The 20,580-nt window shown below is 36.9% G+C and overlaps 1 protein-coding gene across 1 annotated transcript in view; it reads right to left on the bottom strand.

The window, feature by feature from the left end:
• The window catches only part of LOC107568695 (adhesion G protein-coupled receptor B3-like), a 162,025-nt gene extending 141,969 nt beyond the window's left edge, over nt 1-20,056 (bottom strand). Inside the window, exons 1-2 of the mRNA XM_016254673.1 lie at nt 19,323-20,056; nt 16,641-17,406 (exon numbers count right to left, since the gene is read on the bottom strand). Of these exons, the coding sequence (XP_016110159.1) occupies nt 16,641-17,391 (751 nt within the window). The 5' untranslated portion in view covers nt 17,392-17,406; nt 19,323-20,056. The remainder of the gene's footprint in view (nt 1-16,640; nt 17,407-19,322) is intronic.
• Between the last annotated feature and the right edge of the window lie 524 nt (nt 20,057-20,580).

Raw genomic sequence — 20,580 nt, 5'->3', positions numbered from 1 at the left:
TCAGAATTATAATTGTATAATAAATAAAAAGAAAACAAATAGATAGAATGCAAAAAGATTAGAAAAGCAAGTTAGTTTTTTTTTTTAAGAAAAACAAGCAGTTAGTAAATAAATAGAGTGCAAGTCTAAAAGGGGCAAGCTTTTTTATATATATATTTTTATATTACTAATCAAAAATTAAGATTTAATATATTTACAGAAGGAAATAAGATCTTCATGGAATATGATCTTTACTTAATATCCTAATAATTTTTGGCATAAAAGAAAAATCAATAATTTTGACCCATACAATGTATTTTTGGCTATTGCTACAAATATACCCCAGCGACTTAAGAATGGTTTTGTGGTCCAGGGTCACAAATGTTAAGTATCTTAAGGTACACCACTGTTTAATGAGGGTCAACTTACTCAACTTAATTTTTTTTTTTCAACTTAATTTTGATATATATATATATATATATATTACTCTTTTGATAACATTACACCTGCTTCTGCAATTTTACCAGAGGATGTAATATTTAGAAAGCAACTATATATCATAAAACATACAACATTAATTTAATCAAATCCTAAAAACTCACTGATGTTTGTGTTGCTGTTGTCCCACTAAAATTATGTCATCAAGGGACTGCCTTTTGTTACTTAAATTAACATTACTAAATACTAAAATGATATTAAGTGATACTGAGGACACAGGAAAAACATAAATGTATTTTTTTTTCATTGGCTTGTGTGATTTCCATGTATTTTATTTAATATAATATTTAATATTATTTATTTAATAGTTTATTTATTTGTATTACTAGTTAACCCATGGGTTGACCCATATATGAAATTGTGTATGGCTTCAGTCAATGGTTTTCTTCCTTTAGAACCGCAAGAATCACAGCAGCATAACAGCCTTTATGCATTTTCACTGCAAACAAATCGAATAGTGCAAATTCCATTGACCGAACAACCTCATGTCAACATGACTATATTATAGGTTATTTGCATCATGTAAACATTTAATGCAGTGCATCAATCCCCAAAAATGGAGAGCAATGCCGTACTAACCATCTAATCAGTTCAATTTATGCACCATGGCTGTTTTCAACATCTCTGCATATTTTCTCCAGCAACAACCACAGACAAAAATAACCATTTAAATTATGAAGCACCATATGCCCGTACACTCTATGGATTTCCTTACCGTCCCCAGTGCAGCCACAGAGAGCTGTAGCCATGCAATTAAACACCTTAATTATCAAACTGCCCTTTCACCATAATAAGATAAATGTTAAAATTAAAATGCAGATTCTACAATTCAGTCTTTTTTTCCCAACACAGTTCCGTTCAGGTTCAGAATGGTTGCCATGGCGATAGAGATCCTTAAGAGAATAAATAAGTGCCATTGATGAGCTAACAGAACTAACAAGTTATCTGACATACAAAGGTACAAAGTGTTCATCAGAAATACCCATCAACAACCTGCCATCCAATTCTGCATAAAGAGGAAACATACTCTACTGTGTCTACCAAAACAAAAGCGTAAACCGCAAAAGAACTGTATGGTTCAACGTTGGAAGAAAATAAATGGCTGTGAGGGTATGGTAAAAGCGAGAAACCGACCACTTTAATAATCAGGATGAAAACAATCACCATGTCTCCCTGGAAACATGTTTGCACCGATCAGAGATATATAGGAGCAGCGTAAGATTGTGCGCTCTCTTCCTGTTAAATTGAACATTCTGAAGCTCAAATGCAATATTGAAAACTGTTATTTGCTCCTGGCTGACATCTTTTATTTGAAGTACATTCAAAATGAATGACTTTCCAACATTCTGTTACGTCTGACTGTAAATACTGCCAAAATAATGAAATAAATGTGGGGTTACGAAAGACCAATTCACCTAAGAATTGTAAGATAAAAAATCAGATAAGAAATAGCCACATTGTGACCAGGGTCCGCCCTTCGCCAGGCTCCCGACAGGATTGGGTGCATGAGAGAGGAGGGGCGCTGAAATAGCCAGGGCTGGCGGCGTGTGATGGGGCACACCTGAACCGAATGGAGCCTCATCCCTGCCGCTGTTTAAATGCCGAACGCGCCTCTCCTCGGGAGACCAGTCTCTTCACTGTGCATGCATGCTGGTGTCCTTGTGGGTCCAGGAAGGGTGTGTAGAGGGACTCCTCGCGCCCCGGACCGGAGAGGGTCTACCAAAACACCGCCGGACTCCGCCCCTTACCTGGACCCTTCCTTCCTGACCACTGCCCTTCCCTGCACGAACCCCGCAGCACGACGAGGACACCAGATCCCCTGTTTTATTTTGGACACTCGATTGCCCTTTTTCCTGGACACTTTGTTTATAAAAGCCTCTCCGAGGCCTGACGCCACACCCAATGTGTATATATATAATAAATATTCTAAATAAAGCTAAATATAATAAAAAAATAACAAACTATTAAAATACTACTTTTAATTTAGTTTAACATGATGTACTAAAATAGTTAAAACTAAAACTGAAAACTGAAATAAAAATTAATAAAATAAGAATAGAAACATAAACTAAAAAAATTACAAAAAATATATAAAAATAAATACTAATTTAAAATATTAATAAAACTATAATAGTATCTCAGTCCTACTAAAATAACACTGATTGTGGCAAATATAGTCACATTGTAAAATATATTTGCAGATGTTATATATAAAGTCACAATAATGAGATATAAAGTGGCAAATTTACACCGCAAAGGTGGCACAGAAGCACTTTTAACGTGTTATTTATGTCTTTACACAAACTGTTTAATGCTGCTCAAAGGAGACATACTGTAAATGCATTTGCTGGCATAATTTAATCTGGCTTTTGTACAACATTGCATCTTTACACTAAACTTTAAGCAGGCACAGAACAGCATTAACTCGGCTGTGTAAAGACACCTTAAGAGAAGAAAAGTCACAGCTGTGAGAAATAAAGTCGCAAATGAGAGATATAAAAATCACAATTGTGAGATGTAAAGTCACAGAATTAAAGTCTAAATTAATTTACAGTTGTGAGATATAATTGTGTCGTATTTAGCTTTTCATTTGTTTTGCTCTGAGGGAGAAATACATTGTGCTAGTGGGTAAAAAGAGAAAAATGCAGGATTTCTGTTCATTTGTACACAAAAAGACATATTGGACAACTCGGAGTAAAATACAAATTAGTGTCTGAATGAGGCATGACATGTACCTGCTAAACGTTAAATTGTCTCTATGGCCCAGTGGCGATGGTGAGCAAATTTATTCAGTGCATACCAATATTTAACCAGACTAACAGAGCTCAGTGTGTGTGTGTGTGTCAGAGCGATTTTTGCTAGAGACCAGCTGATGGGGTAACAGGCAGATTCAATCACAAGTAAATGTGCTGATTACTAAGATCACAGTCTTGCTCTCACACACTCATCCCCTTGAGAAAATCACTAAACTACATATCAGCGTTGTCGCTTAAATTCACAGAGCGTGAGCAACCCCATCCCCCTGCACCCAATGAGTACACTATACCACAGAGGACCTTAGTGGACACTTTACACACGACCTGGGACAATGTTTATGGTCATGTCCACTTGTTGATGACCCTAGACTACACACATTTAGCTATGTTCCAAAACCTAGTGCGCTCCCATAAGGAAATGTAATCTATGACATATATGGCCATTTCTGACATATAGAGTGTTGTTGTCACATGTTACCTATGCAGCGATATAAAAATTTCCCATTTGCACATTTTCTGGGTAGATGAAGAAATAATATGTTTAATGTAGCAACCATATATTTCAACAATATATATTTTATTTATATATGCATTTTCTTTAATACATATACAAAAAAGTATCTTTATTTTTGTATTAATTTTTTATTTATTGTCTATCTTTTAAATTTACTAACATATTTAAAATGTAATCATTTGGTACATATAATCCAACAATATATTACACATAGATAAACATATTTGTATTGGCTAGATATCTATGTTAATACATATGAAATTATTCCAGTGCCTAGGTTTCATGTATGTTTTTACTTCATATGACAATGTATTTAATATATGAAATTTTAATATATGCTCATATATATCATCACTAGTTGTTGTCTACATAGCTACCTTTTAAGCCAACATCTAAATGGCTCCTAAATGGCTTATTTGAAACACTATACATAAATAGTATGTTATAGTATGTTAAATTTTACTCTAAATCACAGCTGATTCCAATAAGTGACTCTTTATTTTAAAATACACTAAAACAGAAAAGTTATTAAAAAAACTGCAATAATATTTCAAAAGTGTTATGTTTTATTGTATTCTTTATAAAATAAGTGCAGCCTTGGTGAACATAGACTTCTAATAAGTGTAAAATTATAATTTTTTTACTTTTTAAATTATAATAATTAGAGTATTAAAATTATTTAAGTACTGTATATCTTTAACAAAGACATTGCACATGGATGCAATGGAGGATCCAGTGGCACTCTTGCCCATGAGATCAACACAAACCATCACTCGATGCACAGAACACAACTTCTTGCATTAAATATTTACATCTCCAAGACACCAGACTAAATGAATTCCAGACTACTAAGTCTTACATGAAATACTTCGACCTAAACTGTGTTTTATCTTTAGATATGCATGAAATGAGGAATTACGTTGCACTCATCACATCACAAAGAACACGATACCAATTAAAGACTCTTCTGATCTCACATACAACCGCTATAAGGAGTAAAATCCATTTTCTCAACCACCCCTCAAGAAAATGAGCTCAGGCTGTGGTCCAAAACCAACAGCAAATCCTATACTATAAAAACCACTCGGCGTGAAATACACAGAGAAACATGCTTAATTGCCAATTACTAAAGCCACACAATGACCATTTCTAATGGAAAACAAGTTTTTTCTCTATCAATTCCTGGGTGGATTTTTTATTTTTTTACTTAAATTACCCTTGGAGATGTGCTGTCACCTGTTTGCCTCAATCCTGTTTTTTGTTAAAAAAATTATATTTGGGAAATTGTCTCCAGCTTCCTGTCGTCTAAAAGATGAGGTAGCAAGATAGAGGGCAGGGGATGAGAGGGGCTGCTCAGGTGGGGTGTTGCTATTGATTCCTTGTGTGGGGACAATTTCCTGAATGCCTCTGATTTGTCTGTCACATCCCATTATGACTTGTGTGCTTTGAGTTCCACTTTCCTCTGTGATACTGCATGAGGTGTCACAGCTTTTTATGTGCCACCGGTATTGAGGGAATGTATTGAATTCTCTGCAGTTTGCTTATTATTGTCTGCGAACTTGATTTACCCATCTGGGCGAATTTCAGAAAGCAATACTGAAATGCTGTAATCAAGTTACCCATTGTAAAAGTGTTTCAGTCAATGTGTGGGCAAGGTGGGAGGGGGCATGTCTGGCTTTTAGATGCCTCGCTGTGCTTTGGTCTGGAAGTTCTGGCATTCATGATAAGGGAAAATTGTCATGTATGAAATACTGTATCTAGCCAATAGAAATTCTCTTATCGCTGCCTTTAAACGCTTCAATGCATGTGTAAATCCAATAAGCCTCATTACTATGGAGGTAAAAGGATCAAATTACTTTCTTTGTATAAGTTAGGACCATGCTACCTAATGTCTATGCATAGAAACAGTGATCATGCCAAGGTGGTTATCTATTATAACGCAACCGTAAACCTCATACATTCGCATATAGGGACTTCAGCAACATTTTTAAGATGTTAAATGCAATTTGTATATAAGTAATATTAATGTATAATAATAACAATAATAATAATAAATTGCATTAATAAAATATAAAATAAAAGTTAGACTGATGTGGGCATTTGAGATCTTCGTTTTATAGCAGATTTTAAGATATGAGACTTCGGTGGGTAAAATAAAATAAAATAAAATATAAAAATAAAATATAAAAATAAATATATATATATATATAGATATAGACACACACACACACACACACATACTGTATATATACTGTATGTATATATATATACAATAAAATAAAAATTTAGTAGTTCTGGATTTTGTCATTTAAGACCTTTGTTTTATAGCAGATTTTAAGATATGAGACTTTGGTGGGAAATAAAATAAAATAAAATTCCTGGATTACTGAGAAAGCCCTTTTTTTAACAAAGATCCAACTCCCTTAAAAGACACCTGACACCTTTTTTGCTGTGTAAGAAACATTTGACATATTTAAATAAATCTGCTTAGTGAGCCCAACAGGCAAATCAAATTAGCCAGACTTTTGCTGAGATATCTCAACCTGCTCACTTACACCACAGTGCACATGTTACACAGACCGCTGGTGATTCCCTGTCTTCCTCCTGTAATTGAATGTGATCAGCCTTGAAAAATCCACAGTTGAACATTTATCCAAGGCGTTTGGAAAAATAAATGGATTTAACAAAGTTGACAACTTCCTGCAAGGGTGTCATTGCAACATTTGCATTTCACAGGAGAACACCACCAAATGAGGATACTTTTCATAAACATTGATGACATTTCTTTCATGTTCCAGTTTCCATGGCATCAAAGATGATTCTAATAGATAATGCCAAGGTTACTTGTGATAGTAATCAAAGGAATAGTAATTGTAAAAGCGAGCAGAGACTGCTTATGCATCGGGTGAAAATGAAATTAGCATTCGTTAGCATAATCACGTGGGAACAAAGAAAAATCATAATTTCCTTTAAGGATGATGCGTCAGAGAATAACGCCTTGAGAAATGATCTCAGAAATATCTCAGAGCAAGGTCAGTCTGTGTACTCATTTTTGGAGGTAAAATCATCTCCGCTCTAATTGTTTTTATCTCTTATTTATCTCCCAAGTGGGGAAAAAGAGTCTCTCTCCACAACATCCGATTCAAACTCTGGTTGAAATTTGTGCCACTTTTGCCCCTTCAGCACAGAAATCTGCATCTTAACCACCTGCAATCCAGTTTAACAAAGAGTTAAATGCATTAACACAGCGTTGCCTTTTATTTAAATTGTCATCTGCATTTTTGTAGCACAAACACGCCTTGTTTCTATGCAAATGAAGCTCATTATATCTTGTGCCTTTATATTTATGGAGTCAGACTGCAGAAGTCTGCTGCATCCTTCCACAAGCACTCAGAACCAGCCCGCAAGAACAGGAATTGTAGCGTGCAAATTGCCTTCAGATTTTGTGGGTACGTTTGCGCCATTACCTGACTTGCTTAACTCATTTAGCGAACCTGAAAACAACACACACAGCGCATGAAAAACGGTGCTATCAGTGAACTAGCGAATTCCCACTCTGCATTTGAAAGTGATCCGGCTTCCAAATTTTACGGCCAAGTCGAAACATCTTACTGAGCTCTGCCCTGAATGGCATGTTTTAACAGATAGAGCAAAATGAGACAGACCGTCTAGGAAGTCAATTAAAATGAAGTAATTAAAATGCATTCAGGGCAAAACATGTCTGAAACCGCAGCGAGCACTGACCTTAAAAGAAATTAGCAAAACTTCTGTAAATGAAAGTGTCCTGAAAAGCTTTTTCTGACATTTTGATGGGCTCTTTTAAAGAACTAAATGTACAAACTTGTCAAAATGCAGGGCAAAGCATGTAACTACAGATATTAAACTAAACAAAATCACTTACAAACCTTCATAATAGGACCCTAACTGGTTTCTTACTGTGCAACAACCTATTATAAAAATATATAGTTTGATAACAGCTTGTCTGACACGCACATTTAAAAGTGGCAATTTAATTGCTAAGTACTTTTATTCTAACTCACAGAGAGTTGTGCTACACTTGCAGCGACTGTCGCTAACCTATAATTGCTTTTTCAATTGCACTATCAGCGTATGACAGATGCAACAACGATTTCAATTCGATTTTCAAATGAAGCACAATCGCTTTTTCAATTTCAATATGGCATAGCGTGAAAGGAAATGCACATTATCTCTGTTCTCGTTACATTACACAGCTGCTAAACAAACCCTGCCCTCAAATAACCCAGCTGAGAATGTCGCGGAAAATAATCGCTTTTGAAACACGCGTCTTGACCCCTATCGAATATTCAGGGGCTTCCACGTGGCGGCCCAGGGTGACTTTAAAGTGCAGCCTTGCTCGACTAAGGTTGTGTCAGTCTACGTGTTCGTCAGCTCTCCCCGGACGCCCAACCCTCCATCGACTCATCCTTGAGAAGCACTCTCATCTCTGCGGTTTGTCCTATCACATCACTGTTTTATGGCTGTAACATTAATAATAGGCCAGTTAATCTCATTGCCCATTTCTGAAAGTTCTCTCTCTTGGTGACTGAATTGTATTTGTGCATGCATCCTACATTATAATGAGGGAGAAAATAAGCCTGTTTCCGTTCTAATGCTTTATTAGACTAATGAAATATTTTTAACTTGTTTATTTTTGGTCTTTCATAACAGCGTGCGGTTGTATACTGTGGAATTTCAAAAGTTAATTATTCATGTCCTTGTTGTCTCTAAAGTACTGCACTTCTAGACAAGCAAAATAAGTTTTCTATTTCATTTTGATCTTTTTTATCCTAAAATGTTTTTAGTTTGAGTACCTTTCTCTATTTTATCAATTTACGCTCAGAGTTACTTAAGCATGTGGAATGGCGAAACAAAAATAGCCCATGAGATCTTCCTTTTATTCTAGTGGGCATAAAATTATCAATATAACCTGGCTTATCTATAACAATGTATATTTCTGAACCCATATGCCTGATCTCAAAGGAATATCTGTCAAGGATATGTCCAAAATAGCACAATGTACTTCTCAAAAGAAGTTGCTCACTGACACTGACTTCTTTTGCCAATGCTAAATTATTTCTCAGTGCATGCTTCCTTCTGCTCTTTTGGGATATTACAGATAGTAGAACAGTTTTTGTGACTGACAGTCTCATTTGGTTCAAATACAGGTTAGATGTTAATGGAAAAGCCTCTTTTCTGCTCACTGTAATTGCCATGCTATGATGTGCAATTGTGACAGTGGAACACTAGATGATCTATGCTGGAGTATTGTTCCATGGAGAAAAGTTAAAATCTTTGAATATGCATAGTTTTATTGGATGAGTGACAACATTATATGGGAGAGGCTGAAGAAAACAACTGCATGAAATACTTTAAAACAAGGCATAAAACATGGATTTTCATGGCATGCTGTGAATAATTTTGTTCATTTCTCTCCAAAATGGCACAGGTGTTAAAATATCGTAGTAAATGAAAGTGCATGTGAATTGCATTCACTACAAACAATACATTCAGGATAAAGCAAATCACTGTATCTTAAGAGACACATTACTGGCAGCACATATTCATATGACACTGTGTTTGAAGTATGACGGACAACATGAACACAACCACATTTGGCTCTTGCTTTGTTGCATTGGCCTCATTCATCACCTCTTTTTAAATAAGAAAACAAAATGATTCATTAACCAGATGCAAAAATAAATAAATAAATACACATGAACACAGTATTGTAAATATTAGTAAATATTAATGTGTTTTTTTATCTATTCAATAGCTGCATTTAATAACACTACAATTGTCATAATCACAAAAGACATCAAATCTCACACCATGAATGTTACTTATACTCCATTTTAATATATTAAGAACATATTTTTTCTCCAAATCAACCATATATTTGTATGTATATATTTGATATATAATTGTACACATACAGTACAGGTGTTAAAATATCGTAGTAAATGAAAGTGCATGTGAATTGCATTCACTACAAACAATACATTCAGGATAAAGCAAATCACTGTATCTTAAGAGACACATTACTGGCAGCACATATTCATATGACACTGTGTTTGAAGTATGACGGACAACATGAACACAACCACATTTGGCTCTTGCTTTGTTGCATTGGCCTCATTCATCACCTCTTTTTAAATAAGAAAACAAAATGATTCATTAACCAGATGCAAAAATAAATACATAAATACACATGAACACAGTATTGTAAATATTAGTAAATATTAATGTGTTTTTTTAATCTATTCAATAGCTGCATTTAATAACACTACAATTGTCATAATCACAAAAGACATCAAATCTCACACCATGAATGTTACTTATACTCCATTTTAATATATTAAGAACATATTTTTTCTCCAAATCAACCATATATTTATATGTATATATTTGATATATAATTGTACACATACGGGAAAACTGATTGGATGACCCTTTCAAAGTGTAATCCTCCAATCAGACGCCATCGATTTTCCAATGCAGCATGAGAGCATAATTTTGACGATGATGCTAGTAACAGGACCATATGGTCATTCAGCGGTCAGGGACCTCCAAGGAAATCTAAGCAACTATGCACTTGCCAAACATTTGTGGGATGTAACTAACTGGCAGAGAAAAGATTCAAGCCTACCAAAGAAGATGGTATAAATCAGAAAGAAATTATTTGGGAAATGCAAATCAGGTCATTTGCATAAATATTACTTCACTCAAATCAATATTAATTAAAACTGGTGATGAAAGAGAAGATGCATTTAGTATGAAACCCATTTGATTTGTCTGTAGCTATTCTGAAAAATGTTCTATATTCTCAAATCACATAATTAATCTGAACCGTGTTATACAGGCCAAACCGGCCTCCCAGCGTTCTGAATATGCAAATGTGAATTTCTGTGCTCACTTATTTAAATACACAAAACATTTGAGATCACAAGTGGAGCCTTGGGATTTCTTGTTTGTCCACGTGATCAATTACAGCTATTTACCTGATTTGACTCTGTAAACACAGCGGAATGTACGACCCAAATAATTACAAAACAGTTTTGCTCAGGGCTACCTTTCCATTCATGCTTTCAAAAGTGACACAGAGGAACCCAATTCGGTAGATTAAAATTGAATTCAATAAGCACCCATTTATGGCTCTTCTGTCCAACAGGAAAATATGCTGGAGAGAACATTTTTGCTAACATACGGCAATCTGACAATATATTGAGCGTTTTATTGTTTGAAAGAGATGGCAGCTGTGTACCTGGAAACGTTTATGGACTTTGGGTGCTGAAGTCACTATTCTGAAACAGTCAGATGTGCAGTTGGTATTTTAAATTGTATGAAATTGTTTAAGGAATATTCTGGATTAAGAGTGAGTAAAGCTCAGAGGATACTGTTGATTGTTTCACACAGTTTCATTTTCCATTTGTCCCTCCTTTATGTAAAAAAATATATATCTGGGTTACAGTGAGAGACTTACATTGCATGAGGCCCATCTATTTCAAAAGTATAATCACAAGACATAACATGGATGCTAACATGATTTTCATGAGGAAAAAAGCTTACTGACTTTTTCTGTGTAAACTTTGCATATTTTACAGCTTTGTCCCCAAAGCAAGACCACAGAAACTAAAACCTGAAAATGACTGTAAAAAAAACATGATTTAAAAAGCTTTACATCCTAAATCCATTTGATTTAACAGAATTCAGATTCCCTACAAAATCATGCCACCTTAAAAGTGTGTAAAGAGACAGTCCAAAATGATTGCATTAGCAATCATAAGTCTTCATATGTAAACATGTAACATTTTCATTATTCACAGCACCAAAAAATGTAAGCCTTGTACATATGAACAACTTCCAGGATGTACAAATGTTTAAGAACCTTTGAATTCGTGGAATTAAGTTGATTTATTTGAAGAAAATCTAGGAAATATAAAACTATAATACAAACAAAATGGTCACTTTAGCCAAAATGCCTAAACTATGCAACATATTTAAACATTTTACATTTTTAAGATGTTTATAACATATGTAAATATTTTTGGATGCTGTCGGTATGTCCACATTGTATGGGTATATCCAAAAATGTACTTGTAAATGTTATATATAAATACCTACAAATACCAATGAGATCAGATTTGCGATATCTATGTAAGTACATTCATGCTGCATCTGTACATAAAAACAGGGTGACCGTGATTTCACCAAGTACAACATGTTCCTGGATCAACATCCTTGTTGATCCTGGAACAACATTCAAATTAACCAATCAGAATTGAGGGATAACTTTTCAGGAAATATCTGTTTTAGGCTTACGATCAGGGTTAGGTGCTTCTCCACCCTTGTTAATCAGTTATCATTTCACACTGATTTTAGGAATAAATTATGGGTAGGGTTAGGTTTAGGGGTAGGGATTGGGTTTAGTCTATATTTTTGGACAGTAATGTTGATCCAGGATCAACAAAAGATGTTGATCCAGGAATATGTCTTACTTGGCAAAATCACGGCGACCTAAAAACAGACCATTTTTTGATATACTATATGGTATTCCCCCATTTCCCCCGGAAGGACAAAAGTGTAACTTTAATAAAGCAGTTTAATTAGTTTTTGTTGTTGCCATTGTCTGATGCCACATACCTGTGATATCCAGAAATTGCACAAATACATCACATTTAAAGGTTGAACACACTAGAGAGTTAGCAGAGCCTATTCCTTTTTTTTCCTGCTGGCTTTGCAAAAACTAACACTGGCATCATTATAAAAGGCTTTAGAAGAAATTTTACTTATATGAATTTGATTGATATGAGCTTCACAAATAATCCGTGTACCACAGAGGTTTTGCATCCTATTGCTAAATGCAATTTTCATGGATGTATGCTGAACACTTCCCCCTACCTATATCAGAGTCTGAATCTTGAAGTCAGTAAATAAATCAAATGGATCCTATTTACTACATAAATGCACAATCCTGGTGCCTTCATAATCTTGTATCAAAATGCAATAACTCACTCTGCCTCTGAAACAACATCTTTTCAGCTGATATCACTAATCCCTTTTACTTTTCATCCTTTTTCCTCTTTTACTTTGGAAGGAAATAAATACTAATATATATATATATTCAGAAAAAAATTATTGCACACGTAAAATGAGTTGTGAACTAAATTTTACACTGACTTTAAAACCTTTTTTTTTCATAAAAAAATACACCTCAAGCACAACCATAACATTTGACATTTAAAAATAAGAAAAAAAAGACTAGACAAAAATGGATGCACGCATTCTCTCTTCAAGAAGTGACTAGAATTCAAGATGGCCTCCAAGTTGAGGGAACAATGGTGATGAACATGATGCGCTGTGACTACTGATCCAAAGTGAATAAAAGGCTGCACTATGCAGTGGAAATGCAGAGCCTTCTCATGGCCCCTGGCATCCATAAAAGGGGCCTCGCTCTTCTAAACTACCAATAAGCAAGCAGTGTTATCTTCAATATCTTTTTTGGGTTGTAACAATAAAACCAAAAGGTTTAAGACAAATTTTTCTGCAAATGCAGCAGTAAGAAAGTCTACAAATAATTAATCGCGCGCAATGATGCAATCCACCCAGCACTCAGAGAAAACGAAATAAATCATCTCGCTTTTCATTCTCATTTGTAACCATTCGCGTTTCTCTGAAATCTGACATTCTTAATTCCAGTGGGTGTATATTATCACATGTGCATGACTCAGCACAAACTGACAAACTGTGGACGTGCACTTCATTAGCATCAGCCGAATTCCCCTTTCTTGCTCCGCAACACGCTCTAGAGCCCTGGGCCTGACAAAGGTCATTTGCACAAAGTGACAGTTCAGTTCCCCCACAGATCGGAGTGCAAGGGGCCCGGACCCTGCAGTGCAGTCAGGCAAGGTTCTTCTCCAGAAATGGTCAGGCAAAAGAGCAAACGGCCACTGCTGTCTGAGGGCAGCCCAGTGGTGGAGAGAGAGAGACAGAGAGTAATGAGAAACAGCCTCAAGACGTTGCTCATCTTCTCCAGCAGGGCTTCATTTGTGACTAATTTAGGAGACACAATTTGGATCGTTTGACTTTGAGCCATCACATCAAGTGTCACTGTGCCTGGAGAGGAGATGATACAGAAATAAAGAGAAGAAATGCCACTTGCTGATAATAAGAATGTGGGATTGCCCGCATGTCCCATATATGGCCACCACACAAAAGCAAGGAGCCCTATGGGGACCGTTGCTTAAAAAGATCATCCATAACAAGACTGTGGTACAAAAATAACTCCATGCCAAGTAAAATATGAGTTACATTGGTGCATCAACAATATAAAGAACTTGGAAGCGGGAAAAATATTAAATAGTGCTTAAATGACTTAAAATCTACCGCAAATGGTCAACATTTGAGAATAACTTCATTCAAAGCCATTTAATCTGTTATTTTTTTCACCCCCGAGTCCTTTATGTCACATCAGACAACCATGTCATATCAGGTTGAATACTGGAGCTGTGAATAAATTGTGGCAGCTTGCTTTATAGACTACCTTGCTGTGCAAAACTAGCCTTGGCATCCCATTTTCCCAACCGCGGTTTCAAGGCCAAGGTTGACATTTCTACAGAAATCTCTAGTTTGAATGTATAAAGGCTGATGAGATGGATTTCACTGCTGTTTATGTGTAGGTGACGTTCTTGTCAACTTTTGTCAAAAAGTACCACATTAAAAATGGCTTCCAACTCCAAATGTAAAGATTCAAACATTCTAAAAGGGTATGAAAGCCTTTCCTGGTTACATTAGCGCTGATCAAAGATGTGCCCTCAAACAAATGACTATTTGGCTGTTTTAGATTCAGATCTGTTTACTGAAATTCTGGTTAGTTATTGTCAAAAACATCAACCTGTTTGAGGCCATGTTCAACAAACCTAACGTGTTAATACACCAACAAAACCATAAATCCGTTACTGCAATATTCCTGCAATCAGCTAATGCCTGCTCAAGTGCATTTAATCCAGCATCATAATTATCCATTATGCAAGTCTAATATGTTTTTACATTTCAAAACACTTTACTTTCATCCTTGGTGAGGCAGCATTTCAAACACTGGTGTTATCATAAAGTATAATCAAGCTCATGTTTTTGCTGGCTTGCTGGATATCATCCTGCAGAGTGCAATGAACCAGAAAACCAGTTTTTAGTGATCCTCTCATTGCCCCATTCAAAGGCCACACTTTGTTACCATGCACACAACCAGGCGTGAGGGATATCAAAGACAACCATTTATTTTGGACCCGCTCTGTAAAGATCTTTTTTTGTCGTGGCTGTTTGAAGGCGTGCGCTGCTGAACGCTCATCCGGGAGGGCAGAAGCTTCATTCTGACACTACAGCGGGGCTGTGTGCTCTTTTAAACCTGTGATAGCAATCCACTAAAGCCTCCGCTCTATAAATAGATGCTTTCAGTGTAATCTTCGAGAAAAAAAAGAAAAAATAAGCTGGAGCATTTAAGCTTCTCTTAACATGTAGATAGCTGAAAGTTACTGAAACATTACTTTTTAATGGTAAAGCTATATTTCCAGTGCCTATAATGATGACTGAAATGCCTTGAGATGAGACTTCTGTTTAAGAATTCATAGATACAGAAGGATTGATATTAATTATAGAGTCTGTGACATAATAAAACGCTCACACAATAACTGGGGAACAAAATAATCAATGGCTTAATCTTCATTTCAAGCTTGATTCATATTTAAAACATTACCAAATGAAAATCTCTCTCAGTTACGAGATCGTAAATGGAATATGACCCAGTTTGGAATGGAATATAAAGCTAATTTGAAAAGGGGGATGAAAAACAAAATTGGGGGCCTACTTAACTCAGCTGAACCTTGATAATTCCAAAGCACCGTGTTCCGCTTGATCGGGAAAGCTGCCACCTTCTCCCTAGGGGGTTATTATTTTCAGCTAGTGAAACCAGAATGCCATAGGATGGTTACTCCCTCCCTCTCTCTCGCAACCTCATTATTCATTATTTTTGTATCACTGTGCTGGGATTGAAGTGAGACTGTCAGCATCCATTCTCGGCCAACCATCTCTGTGAGCTGTTGTCCTTTCACAGTATGCTGGGTCATCCCTGCCTCCAGTTGATCTCTAACTTGTGCCAGTTGTGAAATGTTACAGATGCTAATTAGCTGTAATATCGGTGACCCTGATACAAGTCCATTATGCATCATCCCCCCATCAGAAATGTTTATTGCCAGCAAATTCCTTCGAAGGCATTTGTGGCTATCTGTTGCTGCCAGCGTCCGTGGCAAGAGACAAAACTGGACAGCAGAGGGACAACTGATCGCTTGTCATTGATGGAAGCTGACAGCAGCATAACAATTAAGTTTAGGCCAAAAGGCTAAGTATGGTGTCAAGTGCTTTGACCCTGTTCATTTCCAACAGTATTCAATAACTTTTTTTTTTTTGCAATATCCAAGTGAACTCTGAATTCCAATAAACATGTCAACGGTTTATTATATTAAATGATAAAAGAGATGACATGATGTAAAATACATTAGACTTAGTACCCCTTTCCCAAAAAAAACATGAATTAGTTAATTAATTAATCGCCATCCAGGTTGTTACACTTTTGACATAACATAAAAACATAAAATACATCAAGAAAGGACATTCCTGTTCTGTACACCCAGAAATTGTTGTAAAACTAAACAAACAAAAAAAAGTCATAGACATCAGTAGCAGAGCACAGTGAGCTGTTTTGGTGTTCTTTTATGTGGAAGGGTGGAGGAATACAAAGGGGCATCATAAAGACACAGTATAATTAAGCTGTGAAATGATCTCCAGCGTTAAAGGCCTGCAGCTGTCTGGTTCATACTCACCCTCCTTGGATGGGCGCCGCACCTCCGCGCTCAGATTGCACACCTGCGCCGAGCGCACCTGAGGAGTCAGGCATCCTTCGGTTTGGGGATTTAAAGGCAACAGCACGTTACTGAGCATCAGCACGCTTTCAGATTCCCCATCGCCTAAATGTTGAGGGCAGGTGCATTTAGCGTAGACTATTCCACACGATTCAGCTTTCTCTCCTTTCAAGCAGTTTTCCAACCACGTGCATAACACCTGACATCCAAACTGACTCGGGCTCGCCTTGTTTAAAACCACAAACTCCACCACAGACCTTTCCTCCTCCTCTGTCTTCTTTGTCATCAATCCGTTATAGTCGTAGGGAAACACTCGCCGGAGCTGCACGAAATTTTTGTCGTAATGCAAAAACACATAAATATTCTTGGCGTCATCACACAGGTGCACGATGGACTCGTTGATCCTCAACAGCTCGTTGATCTTCTCGTGAGAGAAGTGATCGAACTGGTAAGCCAGCAGAGAGAATTCAGAACAGCTAATTTCTCGTTTGTAAAGTTTTAGGTAGATGCTGTATTTGGTAGGATCTGGGTTCTCCAACGTCCAAGTGCAGTTTGTGAAGTTCTTGGGAAACATTTCATTTATCGAGTAAGATCCATAGATAACTCCTTTTACCAGCGTGGAACACCAAAAATCTTGGGCACCAGTATATCCAAACATAACCAGGAGATAGGTGGAAAATATATAAATCAACAGATTACGAACAGCCTTCATCCTATGTCATTTGGCCTGCAAGAGAAACAGAGATGCACTATGTTTATTGTCAGCCTATGTGGTGTGAAGTGATGCTTTGTCAAAGAGTTTCAGTCTAAGATCTCCTAACTATCCAATTTAGCTTTGTGTTAAACTACATTGTTCGTTTGAACCGCCTATTTTCAATCATAACCTACCATCTCGATTTTATGGAGATTCAAATGATCCTTTCCATGGGAATGTAACACATTTCGGATAAACATTGCCACCTTGTGGTGTTTAATAAATTGGGGGTAATAACTTTGGGCATCTGCTGTGGCAGGATAAAACTGCATGATATTTAGCGATCATATGATCATTACACACTGAATGATCTTTACAGTGTTTAAATGACTGACAGTGTCGGACACAATTATCGGGAATGTAACACATTTCGGATAAACATTGCCACCTTGTGGTGTTTAATAAATTGGGGGTAATAACTTTGGGCATCTGCTGTGGCAGGATAAAACTGCATGATATTTAGCGATCATTTGATATGATCATTACACACTGAATGATCTTTACAGTGTTTAAATGACTGACAGTGTCGGACACAATTATAATTTACATGCATTAGCTTTATGGTCGTTATATTAAATAGCGACTCGTTCGTTTGGAAGGATAAAAAAAGGCTGGCATTACATGTCACCAACAAAAAAAAAAATTTTGGCACAATAAAACGTTTTGGTTTTTTATTCACTCGAGGGTAATGTGTCGCAATTCTGCAGTGATCTACATGTCTGACTGCATAATAATCATCTACATATCTGTCTGCTCAGGGATTTCTATTCAACTAAAAAAAAACACATACATTTACTAAATATCGTCTTTTATATAATACAGAGAGATCATATCCGATTGACTGGATGGACTATAATGTCGTGATGATCTATGTAAGGATTAAAGCAGCGTTACTTTCAACATCTAATTCCCTTACTGAACGCAATCTATGATTTTCATAAGGCAAAAACTTTGATTTCGATGTAATGCATTTGTCTCCGCGACGATCTGCTGTACGTAATTCATCATAGTGTGCGCAGATGTGTTGAATTCCCAAATATTGTAGGAGTCTGAAAGAAAGGCGGCGGAGAGGGAGAGATAAAGAGAGAGGGAGATCCAGCAGAAGAGAAAAGCTATTCGATGTCCTGTTTGCATGAATCCTGCAGGCATTGCAGCTGTGTGCAGTGTCACAGCATTCCCAGAGCGAGCCTTTATTTTCACTCTTTAATCACCTTAAATGCGGCACTACTTGTACGACATAGCAAAACGCGTACGATGCAATATACAGAGAGGTTATACACGACTATATAGGACGAGACAGTATTGGCGCACACCATGGCGCGCTACTTTTCCTTTACATCCGATGTCTTGTCGCGCACTTGCACTTTTCGTTGATTATTACGGGAGCGTTCCAGTTTGTCGCGTCGCGTCACGATCAGTAATATGAACGGATCAGAAAAAGCCGTAGCGACAGAAATAAATAGCTAGATAAAAACTGCAGCGACGTCTTTTCATAGTCATACTCTTTTACAAAACCCAAGAAGTCTAGCGTGATTGTCAATCGTCAGTTTTGGGGGGCGCAAACCTGAATGTGGTCACCAAAACGGATTTTACGAAATACAGTCGGCGCCAAACTCGATTCTATGTCATTTTTTTCCTGCGAAACTCGTCGATCATCGTTTAACTTTACATTGGCCCTGGTAACGTTCGAGTCCTTTGAAAGATTGACGTAGTTTGTAGGCTATTGCATTCATTAGAATGAACTATGGAACTCAGATCTTTAACTCGTTTGTGCATTGAAGAGGGATAAACTTGGGCGAGGGCCATCTCATTGTCGTTCAAACCTACCTGTTTATCCATTTACTTATTTATAATAATAATAATTAATAATAATAATAAACAGGTCTTACCTTGCACTCTGAAAGCTATGGCTATTTTCCCCACATACTTGGAAACATCCTTTTAGAAATGAAACGTGTCGCTCCCCTGCGAATCGATATCTCCCATTGCCGATGATAGAAGTCTAGAGCAACAAGATGGTCTGTGAGCAAAAATGCATTAGACTCCAGGCTGGATCATCATCTCGCTCCTTTTTTTTTTCTTCCCACCTCAACGCAACCAAGTGATGAGAGCGCAACTGAAGTGAGCAGACACTAGAACGAGGGCTAAAAATGTTGTGAATCTCGACTGATCATTAGTCGTTGTCTGCCCGTCCCTCAAGAGATGCCCAGGTCGGGTAGCAGGTAGAGCGCAATCCCTGACGGATGGAGGATGCTGCTGACTCGCTGTGGAGTGAGATGGAAAGCGCTTTCTCGCCGAGCCTCAGGACTGGAGCTGCAATATCACGTCACTGCCACTAAGATAAGGCACGTATGGACGTCTCGAGCTGCGTCTCTCACCATCTCACCCCCCCTTCCCCTGGATAACATAGAAACTCTTTTCTATGGGAAAATCAAGGCAGAGGAATGTCCCTCGGACTGGAACTAACGACACGGTGCCTTTTCTGCGACCGCCTGGACTGTTTTAGCAGAAGCCAATGGAATTATAATTCATAAGAGGCTTGTGTCCGGGGGAATTATGTTTTTGCATGAGATTTTGAGAGATATGTACAGGAACTCGTGAAGTTGCTTCATCTTTTTCATCATCGCGCCATCATAAAGAATTAGATTTTTTTTTGGTCTCGAGAAAGAAAATACTGTATTAGCCTAAATGTGTTCATCGAAAAACTTGTAGTCACTGAGAATATTATGATTTTCAAAGGACAACAAAACTTGCTGTACTTGGGAGATACATCGACGTATACTTAGCTAGAAGGGACTATCGTGGATATTTTTCCAGATAGGCTATAAATGTTGATTTTGATGTTTCTTTGTCTTCCAGAGTGGGTTTGTAATTGCACTGAGCCATCCATACAAGAATTCACCAGGAGATAGTTTCAAACTAAATATCATAGGTACAGTTATTTTTCATACAATAAAATTGTGACAAAGCTCTTGCCTTGTCAAAAACAAAATGAATAAAATAACATTCTGAAGAACACAGTTTTAATCTATTATGGTAGTAACAATACGATTAGTATTTTGGAGACGTGTACGAGGGTGATCTCAGTCAATTTATTCCGCGACAGACCTCTAAAACCACATAGGTAAGGCAGGTTACTTCAGATAA

This window comes from Sinocyclocheilus grahami, unplaced genomic scaffold (genome assembly GCF_001515645.1).
Source record: "Sinocyclocheilus grahami isolate Dianchi unplaced genomic scaffold, SAMN03320097.WGS_v1.1 scaffold1274.1, whole genome shotgun sequence".
NCBI lineage: Eukaryota > Metazoa > Chordata > Actinopteri > Cypriniformes > Cyprinidae > Sinocyclocheilus > Sinocyclocheilus grahami.
This window is presented reverse-complemented; position numbering and strand designations above follow the sequence as displayed.